Below are 26,046 nucleotides of genomic sequence, written 5' to 3'. Positions count from 1 at the left end.
AATTTCAGTCAATCTCAGAATCTTTCGAGAATTCGAACTTTTAATAGAAGGTCAAACGCAATCAATCACAAATGCAGTTATGTACAATGTGGGGAAAATGTCTTTGCTCTAACTTACAAATCTGCCTTATAAAGTGAAACACATTCAATCATCAATCACAATAAACTTTTGTAACAAATAAAAAAATGATAAAATGGACTCTTGAAATGGACAAATGCTTTGCTGCCCTCTGCTGTCTTTTTTAGAAGGTTGCACTAAAGATTCTTCCAAGATCCAAAAGGAATGTGCATTTAGAGGGGAAAAAAATTGATCAATCATTGAAGTACATTTTCCAGTTTTGCTGTTTTGTTGACATCAAAGTCGTTACAGATTTTTTGACATAATAAATAGTTAAACGTCTGAAGCATTGATAGGGATAGTTTACCCAAAAATCATTTACTCACTCTCATGCCACCCCATATGTGTATGACTTTCTTTCTACTGCTGAACACAAATTAAGATTTTTAGAAGAATATTTCAGCTCTGGAGGTCCATACACTTTAAGTGAATGGTGATCAGCCTTTTGAAGCTCCAAAAAAGGAGATAAAGTCAGCATAAACATGATCCATCAGACTCCAGTGGTATAATTAATGAGAATAGACCAAATATAACTCCTTTTTCACTGTGCATCTTGCCATTGCGGTCTCTTATGCATGATCATGATTTAAAACTTGAATATACTTCCTAGAGCTTGACGCATGCCCAGAGCGTTAGATGACACCCCAGGAAATGTAATTGAGCTCGAAACAACGATAGACAAGGATACTGCTAATGTCAAGATTTATGGTGAAAAATAAGTTATATTTTGGTCTTTTCTCACCCAAAACCAACTGGATCGCTTCTGAAGACATTAATTAAACCACTGGAATCGTATGGATTATGTTTATGCTGACTTCATCTGCTTTTTGGATCTTTAAATGCCTCAGCACCATTCACTTGCATTGTATGGACCCACAGAGCTGAGATACTCTTAGTATTAAATGAGTAGTTTTAAGTAGTTTTGTAACTACTGGTATAACTGGTATTTTACCTGTAACCATAGTTACAGGTCCATCATTATTCTAATGGGATTTTGTGTGATTGTAAAAAGGGAGCATCAAGCTGCACCAAAAACAAATCTATTTCCATTTATGCACACAAAGGACTTACATGCACAAATTATTCATACTAATTAAGTGCAGACATACAGTAGATTGACCATTTTATTTGTGAAAGATTAAATGGACATTGATCATTTATACAGTATAATTTATTCCTGTGTCCCTTAGCTTGAATGCTTATATTCTATTTGAAAAAATAAATCAAAATAGAAGCAGTCAAAAATGTATGGGAGGACCCAAAGGGATAAAAAAAAAAAAGATTTAAAAATAATAATAATTATGCTATATATCCATGTCATAACCAATTTTGTTCATTTGTATGCAAGGAATAAACATTTTAATTGGGGGAAAAAATAAAAATTATATATAGTTTTATGTCCAGCCTTTAAAATTAACTAGTTCTGTGAGGACTAAATATAATACATTTTAGTATCTATTTTATTTGTATTTTTTGGTATTGTAATGTGGGTCTTAAATCTGGAACTGCAAACTAGAAAGAGAGAGAGAAAAAAAAAAAAAAAACTCAAGATACTTTGTTGGCACTCAATTTAATAGTGAATTATACAAACCAAATATAAAGAACTGAAAGATAAAAGCTTGGCAATTCCTTAATTTATACTTTTCATCAAATATAAATATTTTGACCAACTGTCTAACTGTTGGTCAATTGAACTTCAGCAGTTAACACAGTAGCAGCAAAAAATATGAACAATACCTCATGGTTTGGGGGCATTACTGACATTCAAGAATTCAACAAAATCTAACTACAGATATAAATAACACAACAGGGAATTATTAAAACTGGTTTGAAATCTAAAAAGTAGTGACAACAATCTTTGGCCCGGAAGTGTTAAATCTGTATCTCAGTCGTTCTAATCTAACAATCAACAGATTCTTCTTCATAAAAGTCAATCCTCGTGGTTTGACACTTCTAAGGAAAAATAACTGCTAAAAAGGGATAGCAAGCACTGTAAAAATGCTTTGACACTTAAACCTAAACCTAAAAATGTACTTCATGTGGTAACTTCTAAATTAATAAATTGGGTTACACCAATGACAGACTTTTTTTTTAAGGTAAGATCAGGTAGAAATAGCTCCTTAAGTTAACAAATATTCACATAGCACATATTCACTTTTCACAGTGTGTCATTCTTCCATACTAACACAAATTTAAATATGGATGATTCCTTATAACATGTCAATGAAGTGGTCTGGCATTTTTAGTCAAATACCAAGAGTCACACAAACAGTCTGTATCTGTATTTTACTCTGTGCTTACATGTATGCATGGCTGCTACATAAATTATAGGGTTTTTATTTTATTTTTTTGTTTCTTTACAACCCGGCTGCAATAGGTCCCTTTTTGTACACATGTGCTGATGTTGTCCAGATGTTTGTTATAGGAGACTGACCAGCCATCAGTAATGTGTGTGTTTATTTGGGAGGGTGCTCAGAGTCTCTCATTGTCAGAGGATACCTGGCGGTCAGGGAAGATGTGAAGCTGGGGATGTTCGATCCCATTGTTGTGGAGATCCTCTTGTTTCTGGAGGCCATGAAGTTTATTCACCAACTCTGTGATGAAGACCTTATAAAAATGAGGAAAAGCAGACCACCAGACTTAAAACTTAATGAAAGACAGAGGAATGTGACCATTTTAGGCATAATGCAATCACAACAAAAAGGAAACTCAGGAAATAATGGGAATGCTAACGCATAATGTAGCTCTCTCCACGTATTATAGACCTCTTTGGCTTATGATCTCTTAAGATTTTAAAGTAACTGAATATTTTCATTTGTCCAGGTCATTCTAGAATTTCTTTGGTTAAAATCTGAGCTTTGTTTGACGGTTAATGAAACCATTAAAATGAAAAACAAGCCCAACTGCTTACGACTAAATTCTTCCAGAAAAAGTGCAACCCAGTTTAAGACAACTTTATTCCAGCATTTCTACAAATGGTTGATGCATTTGAAAAATTATCACCATATTGGAAATTTGGAATAGTGCTCATTGAAAACAATGCAACTAATCAACCTTATTAAAACCTGAAACTGACTCACTATTGACATCTCCAACTTCGACAACAGGGGTCAGTAGAGGAAGATGTCACAGTTGAAGAATCATAAAGAGGAAATGTGACTTGTTGTATTTGATAACATTTTAATGGTGCATGGCCAGTGAACTGCCCCACTAGATTTTCCTTGTGACTCCCCCCAGTCGGATGGTGAAATGACCAAGGGGGACTCCACCGGCCAAATTAAAAGAGAACCTATTGACCAGCCTAAAGGTCAAAAATCCCCCCACAAAGATTGCATCCTAGTAACAGACCTGATGGTACAACTCACATTGTATTTGTACAGGAAGGGAACCTTTCTGTGTATTCTCCCCAATGCATATAAAAGCATGTTTTGATAAAGGGACAGTTTTGACAATTCGTCAACACACTCAGTCACTTTTTTTTCCACGCAGTGTGTCAGTGAATCACTCTGTTTATAGTAAACATGAACACAGTAGGGGTTGTTTTGTTAAAGGTTGACCAAGTGTAAAAAAAGGACAGTGCAGCATTGTTTGAAATGACAGGCTTTATTTATTTATTTCCTAGTGTGTGAGAGAAAAAAGGTACAGAAAAACAGGTATGCTGACTTACTTCTTTGTTGTTACCACAGGTATTAAGAATGTCCTGTAAGAAAAAGAAGAGGAAGCGTGTGTTACCGGGATCTATTCCCTCCTGAAAGGACCAGCTTAGACCACCATGAATTCCCATGCTAATACAGTATGTAGGGCCCTATGATTTCGTCATTGCGGAAAACAAGGATGGAATCAAGTAATCCAGTCATAAAAATGAAATTAACAATAAAACACAGAATGTCACAGAATTTTACATATTTGGGATGAAATGTATGTATAAAATGTAAAATGAATCACATTAAAATCATAATGACATGTCCTAGGGTGATGATTAAACCACAAAAGGCTGAGATTTAATTAAACAAATATACAGTCTGCAACTCTGCATGAGCTGCGCGCTTCAACAGTAAGTGAATGTGAGAAGATGCTGCTTATACACCAACCGCATTATTAACATCACGTGCGCGCTGTGTGTATATTAATGACAAAGCAGTGCACTTTATTCACTGTGAAGGACATAGCACATGCAGACTAATATTTATTTATATATATATATATATATATATATATATATATATATATATATATATATATATATATATATATATATATATATATAAATAAAATACACAGTGGGTACGGAAAGTATTCAGACCCCCTTAAATTTTTCACTCTTTGTTATATTGCAGCCATTTGCTAAAATAATTTAAGTTCATTTTTTTTTCCTCATTATTGTACACACAGCACCCCATACTGACAGAAAAACACAGAATTGTTGACATTTTTGCACATTTATTAAAAAAGAAAAACTGAAATATCACATGGTCCTAAGTATTCAGACCCTTGTTCAGTATTTAGTAGAAGCACCCTTTTGATCTAATACAGCCATGAGTCTTTTTGGGAAAGATGCAACAAGTTTTCACATCTGGATTTGGGTTTAAGTCAGGGCTCTGGCTGGGCCATTCAAGAACAGTCACGGAGTTGTTGTGAAGCCACTCCATCGTTATTTTAGCGGTGTGCTTAGGGTCATTGTCTTGTTGGAAGGTGAACCTTCGGCCCAGTCTGAGGTCCAGAGCACTCTGGAGAAGGTTTTCGTCCAGGATATCCCTGTACTTGGCCGCATTCATCTTTCCCTCGATTGCAACCAGTCGTCCTGTCCCTGCAGCTGAAAAACACCCCCACAGCATGATGCTGCCACCACCATGCTTCACTGTTGAGACTGTATTGGACAGGTGATGAGCAGTGCCTGGTTTTCTCCACACATACCGCTTAGAATGAAGGCCAAAAAGTTCTATCTTGGTCTCATCAGACCAGAGAATCTTATTTATCACCATCTTGGAGTCCTTCAGGTGTTTTTTTGCAAACTCTATGCGGGCTTTGAGAGGCTTCCGTCGGGCCACTCTGCCATAAAGCCCCGACTGGTGGATGGCTGCAGTGATGGTTGACTTACTACAACTTTCTCCCATCTCCCAACTGCATCTCTGGAGCTCAGCCACAGTGATCTTTGGGTTCTTCTTTACCTCTCTCACCAAGGCTCTTCTCCCCGATAGCTCAGTTTGGCCGGACGGCCAGCTCTAGGAAGGGTTCTGGTCGTCCCAAACGTCTTCCATTTAAGGATTATGGAGGCCACTGTGCTCTTATGAACCTTAAGGGCAGCAGAAACTTTTTTGTAACCTTGGCCAGATCTGTGCCTTGCCACAATTCTGTCTCTGAGCTCTTCAGGCAGTTCCTTTGACCTCATGATTCTCATTTGCTCTGACATGCACTGTGAGCTGTAAGGTCTTATATAGACAGGTGTGTGGCTTTCCTAATCAAGTCCAATCAGTATAATCAAACACAGCTGGACTCAATTGAAGGTGTAGAACCATCTCAAGGATGATCAGAAGAAATGGACAGCACCTGTGTTAAATATATGAGTGTCACAGCAAAGGGTCTGAATACTTAGGACCATGTGATATTTCAGTTTTTCTTTTTTAATAAATGTGCAAAAATGTCAACAATTCTGTGTTTTCTGTCAATATGGGGTGCTGTGTGTACAATAATGAGGAAAAAAAAATGAACTTAAATGATTTTAGCAAATGGCTGCAATATAACAAAGAGTGAAAAATTTAAGGGGGTCTGAATACTTTCCGTACCCACTGTATATTAAATCATAACCATTTGTCCATATAGCGAACTGTTTTTTTGGAGGTGAGAAGAAAAATCAGTTTTTCTGCTAAAATGCCAAAATTTAACTAGACTTGTGAACTTAAATGTGACAGAAATATATCACTTCTGTATAGTAAAATGCAATATTCAATGCAGTACTAGTAATAATAATAGTAATACTTATTAATAATATCAATAATAATTACATTATATTTAAGTAATATCTCAAGCTAGTTGTATCACTGCTTTTTATGATTACAGTGATGCTCTACTGTGCAGCACTGTATTTGACCAATAATAACAATAAAAAAATAAAAACTTTGATTGTGTGAGCCTAAGGATTAGTCTAGATGCTCTTCATGCAATAAAAAATAATGCAATGCTATGTTGAAATGTAATTGTTCTGTTTTCATTTGATAACAATTCTATAAAATAATTTGATTAGACAGTTTTTTTTAAATGATAAAATTTAATTAAACATTAAAACCCAGAATTTAGTGAAAATAAAATGGGAAAAAATAAATAAAATGGAATTTGGACAAAAAATAAAAAGGCCCTAAGGATGGTTAATACTGGTCTAGGTGGTGGACCAGCATAACCGTGCTGTTTCTAAGCAAACCTAGCAGGAGAAACTGGTTAACCGACAGTCTTTCTGAAGCTTGTTAACTATGGAAATCTTGCTGGTTAAGCTTGTTTAGGAGTCTGATGCATGGGAAACCAGACAACACACAAAATTATACTAGTGACCAGCAATGCTGGTTTTAACAGTAGGATGTCATTAGAAACAGTGCGGTTTGAAAGAGCAATACCTTAAGCTTCTGTGTCCGCTCTTCATCACTCTTTAGATCCAGTAGCTCATCAATGTTCACTTCCTCAGGCATCTCCTCTTCCTGTGAGAGAGAAGCAGAGTCACACTCACTCAAAAAACATCACAGAGCTGTCCTTTTTATTTCCGTGGTGCACTCTTTTCACATCACGTTCACTACCTTACATCTGTCGGTGAGACATCTAATCCATCATTTCCACTGGCGTAGAATTGGGGGAGACGGGGGGGCACACGTCCTCCCAATGCTGTGAAGGGATAATTTGTCCCCCTCAATCATGCATCTGTCTTTGTTTATATATTTTTTTATCAATACTGAAAATAAATTTGATTCAGATAACTTGAAACTGCATGGATGGGAGTCTGTCATAGAGACAAAAAAAACGAAGTCCCCCTCTCCGTTGTACGAGTTGGTATCGCCCAACTAGACGGAGGTGTCACATGGTACCGGTTACTATTCTCAATGCTGGCCAGGATGTGTGAACTCAGTCATTTATTATTACTGGATGAGGACTTTTAAAAAATCCTTTTATAGATAATGTTGAGGTGGATTTTCATTCACAAGTATGAATCTTTGCAATTATCAGTTCACTACCACCACTGGAGTCGCAACTGGAGTTCAAATCCAGGGTGTGCTGAGCGACACCAGTTATGCTTCCTAAGCAACCAATTGGCAAATGTAATGTGAAATGTATATGTATATATATATATATATATATATATATATATATATATATATATATATATATATATATATATATATATATATATATATATATATATATATATATAAATAAATAAATAAATAAATAAATGGAATGAATTCGGGATGATGGGATTACACAGTTTTAGCATTTAAAGCAAGTAAAAATATCACGGTTAATTAAAAAAACATGAAATGCTTTATTTTCACATGGCAAAAAATATAAAAAATAAATATATAATATAAAATAATATTTCGTAAGATTTTGTAAACCTAAATGGGAAAACTCTCATGTCTGTGTGGGTACTGGAGCTGTTGCAATGGTTACAGACGATGGCCACGTGGTGCTTTAATGGCCAGGTGTCGCAGACTTAAAGACATTAAAAAAAGCAACTTAAATCAGCTGTTTGGCAGCTTTTAAATGACTGACTGAAGACGACAGATGTATATTATGCAGACAAGTCCTAGAAAGACACACAATCGACAAATGGGACAGGATACTCCAACAACAAGCTAGTAAGTTTAATATTTTTAGCTGTTCTGATTTTAAAATGATGAATTAAAGATAACACTTTTTCTAATGTTTAAGTGTGCTAACAGTATGTGGTGCATTGCATTTAGTTACTATCAGCAAGTAAACATTGAAAAGTTGCGTCTAAAATCGTCCTCATTATTTTAAAGCATTGCTTCTGTACAAATTCACTGCATTCAACAATAAATATAGATTTTAGTCATGATCGGACTTTAAACTGCCTGCTGTAAGCAATGTTTCCATTATTATGCATAGTCCAAATGCTTATTTGTAAGGTGTTGTGGACATTATTTGGAGTCAATGAATTGCTTTAATAAACTGATGCAGAAGAAAGTTTAATTCCGTGAACTAAATATTACGCACATTTGAAGCACTCCATTTACAATTCACTGAGCTCGGGATGTGCATAAGCAGTGTTTTGCCCAAGATTGGAGTCTCTCCATTGTGTGTATTTATCAGTTTTCACATTATAGGGCTTCCCTTAGCATCCAAATATCCCCCAGAAATATGTCCACCTAGATGTTTAGACAGTTGTTATACAATATGCATTTTTGCATCAGTGCTTTTGAATAAGAAAATGTGAATATAATTGTAAAACCGGTTAACCGTGATTTCTTTTTCTCAGATGGTTATCTAACCTTCAAAAACTCACATTTAATCTGTGCATTAATTTGAACTGTTATTATTCTTGCTTGACTGCCAACCACAGAAATCAATGAATCTCTTGCTAATCTGTCTCTTAAGGTTACAAGTCATACTAAATGAGAAAGTCATGAAATCAGAGGGTGGCATAGGATGCAATTCCACACAGACAGCCTTTAGATCTTAAAGAGCTAAAAAAATAAATAAAGCATTGTCTCCTGCTCTACTCAGCAGCTGTCAATCTAGGCCAGGCAGCTGTCACTAAACACTAATCTATTGTGTTGGGGTAGACTAGTCCCTCCCTTCCCTACTTGAATATGCAGTTTGAACTATCTGTAGGTGTATTTATGTTGATACTCCGTGCCATGTTACTTGCATTGTAGGATATTACTCCCAGTGCATTATAATAATATATACATATATACACACACACACACACACACACACACACACACACACACACACACTATTAAACAGTTCTCTGGAATAATCAATTCTGATAGTCTCGCGCTCTTTTAATATAAATGGCAAATTGGAATTGCTGATCGGTGGCATCTTGCAACTCAGAACAGATAAGATCAGGATCCTGATAACCATGTCTTGGTTTATTTTGCACTAAAGACCAGCTGTCCGAACATTAGGTACATATATCTTATTAATGGCCTTCTGCCTGGCTGGCAAGATAAATCAATAGCACTGACATAAAAATCTTTATAACGCACTGGAAATACAATTGTCTTGTATTGGAAAATGGTGTACCTGCAGAAATGCAACACGATATTTGTGCTGTGCACCTCCGTGTTTGGAAAATAATTTGAGCTTCACATCACTTTCTATTGTGGCAAGATTCCTTGAGTTACCTCAATTTGAAAGGAATTCTCTAGTAAATCATTCACAGAAGCCAAACCAGCTTAAAAAACACCCACCAGTGAGACAAAATAGCCTCTTGCGAAATGAAGGCACAACAGAAGTCATCATATTTTCCTACCAAATAGACCTGATCTGGCAATAATTAATTTGGACCCTTGATAACCTCTGTGCTTACTGGTCTTGAGCAAATATGCTGTGGTTTGCTTGAGAAACCGTATCTGGAATTTGGAAAAGATTCAGGAATCTGTTAAAAAGAAAGTCCATAAATTAGACTATCAAATCAGCGATTACAAGACCCGAGTAATAGAATGTGTTGGTTTTTATTCTAAACTTATCACTAAGTAATTCCACAATTACAATATGTTACAACATTTTACCAGTTTTAGTTCCAAATTACCATCAGTGTAGTCCTACACCCACAACAGGTAAATGCTGGTCATGCAAACCAAAGTGTTTCCTGACATGGTTTTGGAGAACCAAAGGCAACAAGGTTGGCGTGGGTGTACTTTCAAAATTCTGAAACTAAACACCACCGGGGCACCAGTGACCTTTCTTTTAACTCCAAATGCCACTGAAATGGTGTGAAACAAACATGCCCCCTCACACACTGGTCATACTGAGCAACCTGTCAAAAAGTTTTTAAGTTATCGACACTGTACTTAACCACAAAATGTAAAGCAAATCACAAGAAAATCAGTGTACTCGAGAGTACTAATTATTGTCATTGACATTACTTCTTCATAACATTTGTTAACAATTTATCAATAATGAAAAGGAGAACATAGCGGCCCTTCACAAAGGACACATTTTCACACTGATTTCACTGTGAATTCAGCAACAGTAGGTTAAATATTTTGCTGCTGAAAATGGTCTGTGCCAAGTACTGCCTCCATTGGCTGAAGCTGAAAGTGTTGTTGAATGTTTGGCCTTGTTTGAGCTCTGTTTTCCAGGTCAAATGTTACTTATGTAAAAATATGTTGCTTGCGTAATATGCCACTTATCATTAATTCAGAAGTTTGGGGTTGATTTCAGTATATATGCGGTAAAATAAAATCTAGATTCATTGCAATGGTAAAAAGAACCGTTGAACTTTTTTTAACTTGAGAAATTGTTAAAAACATGGCATGAGATGCTGAAAAAACAGCAAGATGCGTCACAATGGTCATAGACATTCGTCTAACACACAAATTTCATAGAAAAATAAATGTAACATTTAAACAGTGCAGATTGACTCAAGAACACATCCCGTCTCAACCGCATACACATGATCTTGTTCATCTAAATCTGAAGATTCTAGCTTTTCACCATATTTTTGTTGGACATTAGCTCAGTGAATATTGATGCGGACTACCACACCTGGAGTCGCGAGTTCGCATCCAGGGCATGCGGAGTGACTCCAGCTAGGTCTCATAAGCAACTAAATGGATCGCGGAGAGTAGCATGAGCCTCCACATGCGGAGTCTCCGCGGTGTCATGCCCGATGAGCCAGGTGATAAGATGCGCGAACTGACTGTCTCAGAAGTGGAGGCAACTGAGGCTTGTCCTCCGCCACCCGGATTGAGGGGAGTAACCGCGCCATCACGAGGATGTACTAAATAGTGGGAATTGGACTCTTTCACCTTTTGTTAGCATGAGTGCTTGGTAGTGAATCACTCCAACTGGTTTAGCATCAGCAGATCCCCCATGGCTGTGTTCAGTCCCTATTATTACCAGGCCAGTGGCTACTGGGCAAGATAATTTTTCACCCTGTTTTCTTTGAGATGGTCTGTTTTCTTCATATTCATAGTTTCCACTCCTTAAAAATAGCAGAACACCTGATTCAAATGCCCATCTTCCGTGTGTCTTTGAGCAAGTTATATTTATGTGGGTAGATCAGAGACATACAACATGAATATAGTTTATAAAGCAAACAAAACAAAAAAATAAAACAAAAAAATTATATATATATATAAAATAATTAATTTACACATTCTATAAAATGTTCCTGTCTGTGCCAAGTCCATTTTAAACACCTGAACGGTATGCATCACATTTACTATTGCTCATACGTAAAAGGCAATACTTGGGTGCAACTGGTCCCACACCATGTGCTACAGACATGAATGATACCCAATATTGCACAGATTGCTGATGAGAGGTGTACCATTTATTTTAGAAGAAATAGACATTAAAAACTGGTCTTTTGATTTGGACCCATAAGCAACCACCTAGCAATGCATTTGCAACCATCCTGAACACCCTAGCATGACTTTTGCACATACAAGCAACACAAAACAAATTTAGATCTACATTCAAACCCTTTCACAATGGGACACACTTTAGAATGAAGAATTACAGGTACATGCTGCTTATTATTATAATTATCCATTCATCGATCTTAAGTGCTATGGATAATCTCTCATGGAGGAATGTGTGCACATATGTGTCTTCCTAATTAAATTTTGTTGCTTTGCTGGCCTTCTTAACATTTACTTGAAATAAATACAACACAAGAAACTTTTTTTATTGTTGTAATTTTTATAAATTATTTAGTGTAAGCCTATTGTGACCTACTAGGTGATAATATTAGAAACAAAAACTCATCTTTGAAAAGTAATATTGTTTGTAAACTTCCTAGCCTGAAACTCCCTTGCCCTTTCAATGCTTATATAAGCCCTCTAATAATTTTGCTGTTCAGGACAACATCCATGAACATCCATAAGGTGTAGCAGACAGCTTAGAAGATGCGTTTTAAAAGTGGTGACAAATCATAACAACGTATTAACACCCAAACATCCTGGACTGCAATTATTAATTTAAAGGGATAGTTCATCCAAAAATGAAAATTCTCTCATCATTTACTCACCCTCATGCTATTCCCAATCTTTCTTCTGCTGAACACAAATAAAAGATTTTAGAAGAATATCTCAGCTCTCAAAGTCCATATAATGCAAGTGAATGGTGGCCAGAACTTTGAAGCTCCAGAAAGCACAAAGGCAGAAAAAACATCCAGTAGTCCAGAGTGGTTTAATCCCGATCTTCAGAAGTGCTATGATAGGTGTGGGTGAGAAACAGATCAATATTTAAGTCCTTTTTTAATATAAATCCCAACATTAATTTTAACTTTCACATTCTTCTTCGTTTTTGGCAATTTGCATTATTTTTGCATATCGCCATCTACTGGGCAGGGAGGAGAACTTGTAGTAAAAAAGGACTTAAATATTTATCTATTTATCTCATTTTCAGTAGCGCCATCTTTTATTTTTGATAACAAGGCTGTGAGGGATAGAGTAACAGTCTCTTCAACAGGTTCAGTTGTTTAAAGTGTTTTGTGTTCCGCTGAGAAAGCATTGACAGGAAAAAAAAAAGAATCCAAGTAATTTTAGTTGACAAAAAAAACTACAGAAATCATGAGTGCAGTCCTGACAACTTTTAGAAGGATTTAGCATGTTATTGGGACATATTGGTCTTGGTGGACTTCATCTGCAGAGTAAGTATGGAGATTGCTACTGCTAGAAGATACACAGACATAATGAGTCAAGCATGTATGACATGCTGCTGCACAATTAGACATAAATACAATCTTCATGTAGCCGATTTAGACAAGTGATTCTAGGGAGGAGGGTTTCAGAGAATACTCTCAATGCACAATGTAGTGATGATTTGCAAACTGAGCCAATTTAAAGCTGAAGTATGTAATTTCTGCAACACTAAAGTGAGCTGCCTACGGGGGCAGCATGTTAAGGCATCATAGATACACTCCTGACAATGGCTGTTTCAAAAGGTAGGCAACATAATTATGTTGTCTCCTAAAATACATTAAGGCAGCATCGCATGTATCATTTACAGTTGAAGTTAGAAGTATACATGCACTTAGGTTGAAGTCATTAAAACTACTTTTTTAACCACTCCACAGATTTAATATTAGCAAACTATAGTTTTGACAAGTCATTTAGGACATCTACTTTATGCACAACACAAGTAATTTTTCCAAAAATTGTTTACAGACAGATTGTTTCAGTTTTAATTGGCTATATCACAATTCCAGGGGGTCAGAAGTTTACATTCACTACATTAAGTGTGCCTTAAAGCAGCTTGGAAAATTCCAGAAAATGTCAAGCTCTTAGACAATTAGCTTCTGATAGGCTAACTGGCTAATTGAAGTCAATTGGTTGTGTACCTGAGGATGACTTAAGGCCTACCTTCAAACTAGGAATGTGCACCAGCCGTTGAATATTCGTTCTGCATTATTTATTCAAATAGTAAAAATACTAGGCTTGCACGACAAAGAACACCATCCCAACCGTGAAGCATGTGGGTGGCAGCATCATGTTGTGGGAGTGCTATGCTGCATGAGAGACCGGTGCACTTCATAAAAAATATATATTGATGCAGCATCTCAAGACATCAGCCACGAAGTTAAAGCTTGGTCACAAATGGGTCCTCCAAATGAACAGTGTCCCCAAGCATACCTCCAAAGTTGTGGCAAAATGGCCTAAGGACAACAAAGTCAAGGTATTGGAGTGGTCATCAAGGCCTTGACCTCAATCTAAATGAAAATTTGTGGGCAGAACTAAAAAAAGCATGTGCAAGCAAGGAGGCCTACAAACCTGACACCGTTACACCCGTTTTGTCTGGAAACATGGGCCAAAATTTCAGCAACTTATTGTAAGAAGCTTGTGGAAGGCTACCCAAAATGTTTGACCCAAGTTATACTATCTAAAGGCAATACTACTAACAAAGTTTATGTAAACTTCTGTCCCACTGAGAATGTGATGAAAAATATCATTCTGACATTTCACATAAATTAGTGATCCTAACTGACCTAAGACAGGCAATGTTTTCTACGATTAAATGTCAGGACTTGTGAAAAACTGAGTTTACAGGTATTTGGCTAAGGTGTATGTAAAACTTCAACTCTATGAAGAGGCAATCCAAGAACGCATTACAATGAGGGTTGTGTCTAGAAGGGAACCATCTTTCTGGGTAAATCTTGAGTAATATTTGCTGCAAATAAGGTTAGGGTTCGGGTTAAGTTCGCTCATTGTAACAACGCAGAAACTTGTGAACAGGCAGACTGATAAAACGTCCTTTGTGCGTCCTCTCACGGAAGATTCATCGAACCAGCCAACCAGATTTGTGTTAATTTGATTGAGAAAGTGGTTTGTTATATGCACCAGACGTGGGTTGTCCTTGGGCTTGCTGTCTGAGGCTGAGACTAGGTAGATGTCGTGTTTTTGTGACATTCTGAATAAACACAAACAGAGTATGAATGTTGCATTTGACTATCGGGAGACTTTCCCCAGTCAAGAGGTTCCCTTCTAGACTAATGGCAAGCTCAGTAAAAAAAGTAAAAACCAAGATGGTGGACAAAACCTGACAATTGCTGATAATAAATCAACTTAAATTTCCATCAATAATGTAAAGTAGGAATGATCAAATATTTTTGTGTACTATGTTTTTTATGCTTATTAAAGTACAACAAATTTAGATTAGCAACATGCTAATGACAAACTCTACTGAAATTAATTGCGAGTCTCCAGTGCATTGGTGTCAGGAGTGCGATTTTTGTCACGTGCGCCGTCTATGTAGAGTGTTCCATATAAGTCACTTATATGGTTCCATTTCGGTTAGAAGGCAGCTACCTATTTAGGCACTAGGCAGAGAGACAACATTTTAGAGCAGAACTAATATCTTGCAGCTAATTTTTTTTGTTTACATATCGGATAAGTCACATCACTAACACAAAGTTTTGTGACTAGAGGATTATATAATGTGTGATGCTAGGAATGGAATTAAAGATGAGCTCACCCCTGGACTACATACAGACTTTCAGCAGACCACAAAGGGGCTCTAATCTGGGCTTTTGATTCAGCTTTGATACAGCTGTGGGCTAATAGCAGAGGACTAATGGTCCTGTTTAATAGGGCATGTGATGTCCTGTGTGCAGACCAATAGGTAGCGGGAAGTTGTTTGGTGGGATGGGGTGGAGGACAGTTGCAGGAGTGTTTTCTTTGTGTGATGCAGTGACATATGGGGGCTTCATTTCCACAGCCCCATCCCCTCCCTCATAAGAAACACCCCATGAGACAAATATACCATCAATCAATCCCAGGACAAGTAGTGTTAAGAGCATGCCGTTGTCAGGACTGCTACTGGCAGGAAATGAAGGGGGTGGGGGGGTGGGGGTCCGATTACAGCCTCAGAGAGGGTTATTTCTTTTTAGCACCAAGATCACATCATAAAGATTAGAATAGATTGCTGTATGTGATATTTTGCCATGATACGAGTGTTTCCCGGGACTAGACAACAAATATTTCAGTGTTGTTGATCATTTATGGGCATCTTCTTAAGTTTGCTTCACCATAATGTGCAGATGCAGAACCAAACTTAGATCTGTATCACCCCTCCAATGATCAGACAGAATCAGCCTTTTGATTATTGCCAGTCTTGAGGTCTGTTTTATTTAATCAGTGCTTACCAATGCACAGCAATACACCGAGTCATCGGACACAAGATGGCGCAGAGTATGGCTGCTGCGTTGCAAGCTCCGACACAACACTGTTTGTTTGTTTACAGTTTTTTTAGTCTTGGATGTTTTCTGCCTTATTGTATATGACAGACAAACACTTTTGGACATTGGTTCTACAATTACACACCGAAATACGGACTTCAAATTCCTCAATGCCGACCCTCTGTTTACAAACACACCAGCGGAGCCCTTTGTCTGGGCTGCCCGGCCGCGGAAACGCAGAAGGAAAAGGGGAAAGAGCCGGCGTTCTCATCAGAGTAAGACGTCACGCAAATCGACCCCCACTACCCAGTATACTACTGGCAAATCTTCAGTCTCTGAACAACAAACTCTGCGAGCTGAGAGCGCAGATCTCTTTCCAACGAGAAATGAGGGATTGCTGCGTTATCTGCCTTACGGAAACCTGGATGTCTGCGGAGATTCCAGACTCGCCCATCGAACCAGCAGGTTTCTCAGTGCACTGAGCAGACAGAGCGAAAGACCTCTCAGGTAAAAGCAGAGGTGGTGGTGTATGTTTTATGATCAACAAATCAAGATGTGATCAGAGGAACGTACATTTTATCAAGTCTTCTGCTCTCCTGATCTGGAATATCTCATGCTTCTGTGTCAACCATGCTGGCTACAGAGGGAATTCACAGCAGTCATTATCACAGCTGTGTACATCCCCCCACAAGCCGACACAGACCGAGCACTCAAGGAACTGTATGGGCGCATAAGTGAGCAGGAAACCGCGCACCCTGAGGCCGCGTTCATTGTTACCGGGGACTTTAACAAAGCCAATTTTAAAACAATCGCACCAAAATACTACCAACGCATCAGCTTAAACACACGAGGGGACCGGGTTTTGGACCATTGCTATTCTCCTTTCCGGGATGGCTACAAATCCCTCCCCCGCCCACCATTTGGCAAATCAGACCACTTACAGGCAGAAACTGAAACAGAAAGCACCCACACTCAGAACGATCCAGTGCTGGTCGGACCAATCAGACTCTATGCTACAAGACTGTTTTGATCACGCGGACTGGGAGATGTTTCTGGTCCGCCTCTGATGACGACGTCGAGGCTTACGCTGAGAGCGTAACGTGTTTCATCAGGAAGTGCATAGAGGACGTTGTGCCAACCAAAACATTACGGATCTACCCCAAGCAGAAACCATGGGTTAACGGCGATGTTCGTGCGGACCTCCGCTTTTAATTCTGGGAACGTGGAGGAGCATAAACAAGCCAGTTATACACATAAACAACACCACCGAGTGACAGGGAATTAACATCATCACGGACTACAAAGGGAATAAAAACTCTGCCGTGAACACCGCTGCCTCTCTCCCGGATGAGCTTAATACATTTTATGCTAGTTCCGAGGACAACAACACCGCCCTCGTGGAGAGAGCACTCGCGGCCGGCTACAGAGGATGGTTTACTCTCCATCTCTGTTGCGGATGTAAACAGATCCTTCCGACGGGTGAACATCCGTAAAGCCGCGGGTCCAGACGGCATTCCGGGCCGCGTCAGAGCGTGCTCCAACCAACTGGCTGGTGTTTTACGGATATTTTCAACCTGTCCCTATCCCTGTCTGTAGTCCCTACATGCTTCAGAACGTCAACCATTGTGCCTGTACCGAAGCCAGCTAAAATCACATCCCTAAATGACTGGCGTCTTGTTGCTTGTTGCTGTTTGTAGACTTCAGCTCAGCATTCAACACCATAGTGCCCTCAAAGCTTGATGAGAAACTCCGGGCTCTGGGCTTAAACAGCTCGCTGTGCAGCTGGATCCTGGACTTCCTGTCAGGCAGACGTCAGGTGGTTAGAATGGGCAGCAACATCTCATCACTGACCCTCAACCCACTCCTGTATTCCCTATACACACATGCCATCATTAAGTTTGCTAATGATACGACGGCGGTAGGTCTGATCACTGACAATGATGAAACAGCCAACAGAGAGGAGGTCCGCACTCTGACACGCTGGTGTCAGGAGCACAACCTCTCCCTCAATGTCAGTAAGACCAAGGAGCTTGTAGTGGACTTCAGGAAGAAAGACAGAGAACACATCCCCATCACCATTAATGGAGCACCGGTGGAGAGAGTCAGCAGTTTCAAGTTCCTCGGTGTCCACATTACTGAGGAACTCACATGGTCCATCCACACTGAAGCCGTTATGAATAAGGCTCACCAGCGCCTCTTCTTCCTGAGACAGCTGAGGAAGTTTAGAATGAGCCACCACATCCTCAAACGGTTCTACACCAGCACTGTAGAGAGCATCCTGACTGGCTGCATCACCGCCTGGTACGGCAATAGCATCGCCCACAAACGCAAAGGCCTGCAAGGGGTGGTACGAACTGCCAGACACATCATCAGAGGTGAGCTTCCCTCCCTCCAGCACATATATAACAGGCGGTGTGTGAAAAAAGCTTGGAGGATCATCAGAGACTCCAGCCACCCGAGTCATGGGATGCTCTCACTGCTATCAGGCAGGCGGTATCGCAGAATCAGGACCCGCACCAGCCGACTACATGACAGCTTCTTCCCCCAAGCAATCAGACTTTTGAACACTTAATCTCTCACGATCAATAATCAGCACTGCATTTTATTAATCTTATTATCTCACACTGGACTGTCAAATATATTCTCCACAATACATCTACTGTATATATATATATATATATATATATATATATATATATATATATATATATATATATATATATTATATACTCTTTATTTTATGTGTATTCTATATTGTGTGTATTGTTTACTGTACATTGTATATTATTATTGTGTTGTGTAAGTATGTGTACATTTGATATGTAAATTGTGTTGTGTAAATATGTCGTTTATTGTAATTGGTATATGTCTCGTCACTGTCATGACTGCCATGTTGCTCAGAACTGCACACAAGACTTTCACCTACTGTTGCACTTGTGTACATGGTAGTGTGACAAAGTGATTTGATAAATACCTATCATCATCGTATTAAAAAAAAAAAATCTCACAACACAAGAAAACTGTGTTTAGATGAGACTTTAAATGATGGAATATTCTCTCCTTCTGACATAAACAGTCATGCACAAAACACTTGTACACATTGGATAAGCGGTAGGGATGTTGGTAAAGGCATTTACATGCAACACAACATCGGGGTACAGAGCAAAAATCTACCCGTGTTGATTGATTTACACTCACTGAGAACTTTATTAGGACCATTTATAAAGTACAACATACAACATGCTATTGTAGCCCATCCGCCTCAAGGTTCAAAGTGTTGTGCATCCTGAGATGATATTCTGCTCACTACAGTTGTACAGAGTGGTTATTCGAGTTACTGTAGCCTTTCTGTCAGCTCAAACCAGTCTTGCCATTCTCCATTGACCTCTTATCAACAAAGCGTTTCTGTCCGCAGAATTGCAGCTCACTGGATGTTTTTGGCAACATTCTGAGTAAACTCTAGAGACTGTTGGGCATGAAAATCCCAGGAGTTCAGCAAAGATATACTCAAATCAAAGATATACTCAAATCTGGCACCAACAATCATGCCACGGTCCAAATCACAGAAATCAATTTTTTTCCCCCATTCTGATGGTTGATGTGAACATTAACAGAAGCTCCTGATTAGAGGCTGACCGATTAATCGGCCGATTTTTTTGCATTTTTTACATAATTGACATCGGCCAATATCCACGCATATCAAGCCGATTATTAGGCAGGCGCATCTGTGGGCAGCCTAGTGTTGTTGTGGAACACGTGTTCGACGCACACTGCCCCTAGAGTCATTTTCCAGCAGAGTGAGCAGACCTCATCTAGTGCCTAAGGAAGGAGATAAGTTCCTTGGAGAAAACAGTAAGGGTTAAATTTGTATAACTTCTTTAGATTTAATTAAAAACTTTTGATATGTTACTGCCAACTTCAAGAAAAAACGTGACAAACGCGATAATTGACATGACATTCGGCTACTTTGGATATTGATAGCGTAGTTGAAGTTACATTATCACAGCAGAAGGGTTGCTATCATGTCACAATAAGTAAGCAAGAATTATGCAATTACAGACAGTGAATCTGAGACTTTTATTTGTTCTGTTTGTGTGTCTTATATTTGAGAGGGTTGTCACTCAATGCAGAGAAATAAGTAATAAAAAAGATACCAACGCACTATAGGCTATTGAAGGACTGGCTTTGGTAAGCTCGGACGTTATCGGTTCTGCTGTCGGTACTGGAGAAATTAAGAAAATACATTCTTTATTGCTATAAAGAGAAAGTTATTTTATCTCGCCAGCCATTTCTATGTATAATAATAATATGGAACCATTTGTCTGTGATGCAATTTAGCTATTTGCAGTCAGAGAGAGAGAGAGAACTCGCTCACGCGGTGCCACAGCGAGCACAAAACGAGCCCAACACGAGCCCTGCTTAATGAGTGACAGAACTAAACATTCAGACATAGCCTGGTTTAGATCTGTGATTATTAGTCTGATTTTATTTTAGATTTCGCCTTCCAAAGATTATAAAAAGAATATTTATACATAAGTCGCATTCTGTCTAGCACAACTTCCTTCCCTTCACAGCGGTGCACTGACATTTCTCGCTAAAACTCAAACTTAACATCAGAATCAGCACGATCGGTGATTGTTGTAAAATGCAGTCTAGCTACTGTTGCTAAATTGCGGGACGGGTTTAATAATAAAAAGAGCGCAAGAGATACCGTTCCCAAGGCGGCGCGCACTCCGAAACACACCGCAAAGAGACAAGCAAACTATAGGCTACTTTGGGTTTCATGTGCGCGTCTAAACGATCAAATATACACAAAAATATGTCAAAACGACCGGCTTGGAGATTCACTTAAACACAGTTTATTTCTTAAATGGACGTAGTTATGGAAATAGTTGGGAGAAAATATGCTGCATCAGGAGCCTATTAGATCTGAACTCGGTCTTAAAGGGGAAGCTGTCTATTAAACATGTGACGATTGAGCCATTACTGCGAATCAAACAACAAAAGGCAAAGAGAAAATCACTTACAGCTCTTGAATGAATAACTTCTGCATTAATAAGCATTAATCTATGATAAACTATGCAGTGTTATTTTACAATTGATTACTTTATTAGATTTCTTTTTAGACCACACCTGAACAGTAATGTTAGTAGACCTTCCTGAAATTAAATCACTGTGCCTATGTAACGTTTATCTTTGTTTAATATATATATATATAAAAACAAAAAGAACCGTTAAGAATACCGTTAAAGTACCGGATCGATAAGCAGTATCGGTAAGATAGTAATACCATTAAAACCTTAACGATACCCATCCCTAGTTATGCCTGTGCTTCTCTTGGATGCTCTGAATATTGGATTACGTGTCTGGATTGCCCCTTAATTAAAGCTGCATTTGGATCTCAACCTTCGTGTCTCGGAGCAGTTCGTAACACCTGCTTTGTTTATTTAATATATTTGTTATACATTATTTATACAATATGTTTTTACATTATACATTTTTAATTTTAAGTGTACAAGTGCAGATTGGTCAAGTGTTCAATAAGTGTATTTGTTGAGAAATGTTGTCTATCTTAAGTAATTATTTGTGTTACATTTTATCTTTCAAATAAAAGGTTCAAATAAGAGGTTAAAAACAAGCACATATCGGCCAAATATCGGCCAAAATAAATCGGCTGCATTAATCGGCCATCTGCCGACCCGGATTTCAAAAGATCGGCATCGGCCTGAAAAAACCTACATGATGTTATACACTACACTGCTGCCACACGATTGGCTGATTAGATAATCGCATAAATATGTTGATTTATTTAGACTATTTATGAAAGAAAGAAATGCTGATTAAGGTGTTTCATGACCACACATGTTGTCGACTTAAGCATTAATGGTTTAAGATTGAGCATGTAAACGTGCACATTTTAGGGAACAACCTGAAATCACCTACTTTGTTGGGTCTCTATAAGGAAAATGACTTGAAAACATACTAAATAATGTACTAATGAAAATATAAAAATGCAAAAAAGGTTTGTGAGGGTTGGCTTTAAGGGTATGGTTATGGTGTCAAACTAAAAAAAAAAAACATTAGTGGAGTATAAAAATAATAGACCTAAATGGAAAGTCCCCACTGTGATAGAAAAACAAACCCTATATTTAGGTTTTATTGGACCATCACTTTCAGATGGTGTTTGGAAAAGTTTAACTGACAATGACATTCAAATTGACTGAATGTTTTTGAACTGACTGAATATCAGAAGCTACCTCTTGTCTGTTTTTAATGTTTTATGGGTGCAAAACCATATCACTCATTGATTACATAATTTCATAACTGTGTTTATCATGGCAACATGCTATGTAGGCTCATGTGCGTGTCAGAGTCAAACCATCTCCTTCCTCATATTCACCATCCCAAAGCCCAATCAAGCGCAATGACAGAGAGTATTTACTGTTATTCAGGCACCTGTTGGCATCCCAAAGGGTCCAGGGACCTCTTCATGTAAGGCAGCAGGTGCACCAACAAGCCACATCTTTTAGCATTTACGATCAGCTCCCTGATCTTTGCCATGTTGCTCATGTTGCTCAACTGCTTCAGTTACCAGAACTGGGCCCTAAAATATTACAAGACACAGGAATACCAACTAACCATATAAAATTTGTCAGCATTTCTGCATATCAGACATGTTTTTTTTTCTCCCCAATTGCTCAATTCCCAATGCGCTCCAAGTCCTTGTGGTGGCGTAGTGACTTCCCTCAATCCAGGTGGTGGAGGACGAATCTCAGTTGCCACCGCATCTGAGGCTCATGCTAAACTCCGCGGCATCCACATACAACTCACCACGCACACCATCGAGAGTGAGAACCACACTACAGAGACCGCGAGGAGGTTAACCCAATGTGACTCTATCCACCCTAGCAACCAGGCCAATTGGTTGCTTAGTAAGCCTGACTGAAGTCACTCAGCACACGAACCCTAATGTTACTAATAAAGTTAGTGTAAAGAGTGTAAACCAATCTACATGGGTAGATTTTTGCTCTCTACCCCGATGTTGTGCTGCATGTAAATGCCTTTACCGACATCCCTACAGCTTATCCATTGTGTTGTATGCATTCTGTTTATGTTTTGATGTCAAAAGAAGACACATTCGAACATGCAACTCCAGGTGTGGTAGACATCGTCTTTACTTGCTGAGCTACCCAGGCCCCCCTTATCAGACATGTTTTTGTCTCAACCATGTTTTGTTTTTTCAAGACTCTCAGGAGAACAGAGAAAGCATTTTGAGCTTTAAGTTACAGTACATCAGCTGTGTTTTATCAACAGCTAAATCACACTCTCTCCCCCTTTTTTTTTAGCATTTAATTCTGTGGTCTTATCTGAAGCTTTGGAGATGAGAATGCTTGATAAATACTTAATATCAAATTAGTTATTGATGGCTTTTCAAGCAAATCTTTTGGAATCTGTGATTGCATCAACATAACATACACAAAAATACAATCTCCAAAATTACACCAACATATTTCAATTATGGTAACATAAGAAGATAATTTAGCACTGCAAAAGTTTCACCACATGTATCCTCTGTGAGTCAGGACCACCGCATGAAAGGTTCACGCCCTTGATGTTTGAGCAATCAAAAAATATTTTGAAACTTGATTGTGCAATGTAATGATTCATAACATGAAAAAATAAATCACATTTTGCATAGCTTTAAATGTAATCAGCAAAGCAATTTACACTCCATTCTGGATTCATGTGACACCTGCTTAATATTTGAGGCACGGCTTTAATATGTGCACGTGGATATGGTGATTTAAAACTAGGTCCCACTTTGACAAAAGACTTGCACTATTAGATACCGATACGATTATTGAATCATTACACTACTTCCACACGAGCTCATTTTTCAGCAACGTCGTTTGGTGCTGGAAGATCTTAGTATGATCTTCAAATAATCACATAATTTTTCAGATGCCTAATATTATTCTTAGCTACAAGAGGACTCACCCTTCCCAAATACAGCTCGTCAAGTCCAGTATCTATCCACTTTTCCACATCTAAGCGCCTCTGAAGTTCCATTCTGTTATATTTTACGGTGACACGCGCTTGTCTCTTCTGCACGCTCAGTCCAGCTTCCCTGCCGGCACCTCGGTTCGGTGAGTGGACTTTATTGTTATAACGTCTCCCCACCCGATTTGCAGCCATCTTCAGACTGACCGTCAAATGCACATTTGAATACAAATAATTGATCAAGAGTCTGGCACGAGGGCGTGCTGACACCTCCAGAGTGCAATAGATTGCGCTCTGCCACAGGGTCCTAGTGCTGCGAGATTGCTGTCTTGCTAGGTTCAACTAATCCCCAAAATAACCATTTTATATTTGTGTACCCGAAAAAAAAATAATAAATAATAAATAAAATAATAATATATATATATATATATATATATATATATATATATATATATATATATATATATATATATATATTATACATACTTGTAATATCACACCAAATTATATGATAAATATAATAATGATAATAAAAACAGAATAATAAGAATTGATTCTAAAATGGTTAGCAAAAAATAAAAACACGGTGACTGTAACAATCAACAAATAAACTTTTTGATCATGAACGGGTAATTTGGAGTAGAAAATGAACTTCAGATTACACAAAACAAGTTGCCTAACGTAAACAAAATCAACAATAAAATCAGAGTACACTGATGTGCCAAAACATTATGACCACCAACAGGTGACGAGAATAACATTGATCATCTCCTAACAAGGCCACATGTCAAGGTCTCGGGAGATTAGATGGTAAGCATACAATCAGTTCCCCATCAATTCAGTTCACTCTACATTGCATTTGAACTCTATGTTGGAAATCCCCTGTCCACGACCTAGTTGAAGCCCTTGTATCATTATGGCCCTTTAAGCGTGCATTTGCCCTATATAAGCGGGTCCTCAAACATAATATCTTCAGAATTTCTTCCTTCAAAACTAACATCATCTCATCTTGACTACGACGGATCATGTCATCTTAATCAGCCCACTCTTTGTTGTCGATGGACACCCTTAGGCGGACAGGATTCCTTGCAGATGCATCAGGACATTCTTCACCTGAGTCCAGCGCCTGCAGCGAAGATTCACCCGACCCCTCTAGTGTTCCGGTGAAGAAGTCTCTCCGCCTTGCCGCCAGATCGGGTTCTTCGCTCAGCGAGACATCTTCCCACAGCATCCAGGCAGGAGTTGTATCCTTTCAATGTATATAAAAATTCACTCCAAGTGACGTAAAACACACAAAAGAGCCGCTTGTGTGTATGCGTCTTTTTAAAGATGTTGTATTGCAAGTGTTCCAGTGAGCGACACATTGCTCCGTCAGACCAACACGAGAGCTGCATTTGCTGCCTGGGCTGAACCCATGCCGAAGCAGCTCTCATGGGGACAGAGCGCCCTCACTGTGAGGACATGAGTCTCAAGACGCTCCGCTCTAGTGTCGCCCTTGTTCTGATCGATGATTTCACCTCCTGCGCCCTACCGACCACTTCCTCTGTGTTAAGTCTCAAGGGACCACACGGGGAAGCACAGCGGGCTGCGAGGTAGAGATGAAAGAACCCGAGGAGGATCTTGCGCTGGTACAAGCCCCACGAGCCCACCGATCTTCCCACGCAGCATCTTTGGCAGTGCAGTATGCATGTGATGACCTCTGGCCCTCTATGAATGTTGTCATATTCGGGCCTGATGATGATAATGAAGCTGTGTCCCTTGCAATATTGGAGAATGGTCCATGGAGGACGTGGCAGCCCCTCCCTCCACATAGGGTGAGGAGCACGCACTGGCCATTGATACGATTTACTCTGCATCATTGCGCGGGCGGTTGAGGAGCTCGGCCTTCAATGGTCACCTCCTGTCAAGTTGGAAAATTCTTGTCTGAATGAATGATTTCTGCACACCGTCCACCGTCAAAAGACTGTGGTTCGGAAAACGGTGTCGTTCTTCTCTGAGGTTCACACGGAGCTTACTGACACCTGGCGCATGCCCTACACTGCACATGCCCAGATCAGAGGGGTTGCTGT

General features: G+C 38.9%; 1 protein-coding gene across 1 annotated transcript; it reads right to left on the bottom strand.

The window, feature by feature from the left end:
- Positions 1-1,870: 1,870 nt before the first annotated feature.
- On the bottom strand, positions 1,871-24,203 carry ppp1r14ab (protein phosphatase 1, regulatory (inhibitor) subunit 14Ab). Its single transcript, XM_052107480.1, has 4 exons — positions 23,975-24,203; positions 6,723-6,803; positions 3,785-3,817; positions 1,871-2,724 (listed from the first exon to the last, which is right to left on the bottom strand). The coding sequence occupies exons 1-4, from the start codon at positions 24,170-24,172 to the stop codon at positions 2,590-2,592; spliced, it is 447 nt and encodes a 148-aa protein (XP_051963440.1). The 5' UTR covers positions 24,173-24,203; the 3' UTR covers positions 1,871-2,589.
- Positions 24,204-26,046: the final 1,843 nt, after the last annotated feature.

Source organism: Xyrauchen texanus, chromosome 36, assembly GCF_025860055.1.
Source record: "Xyrauchen texanus isolate HMW12.3.18 chromosome 36, RBS_HiC_50CHRs, whole genome shotgun sequence".
Lineage (NCBI taxonomy): Eukaryota > Metazoa > Chordata > Actinopteri > Cypriniformes > Catostomidae > Xyrauchen > Xyrauchen texanus.
The sequence above is the reverse complement of the archived record's forward strand: the minus strand, read 5'-3'. Positions and strand labels throughout refer to the sequence as shown.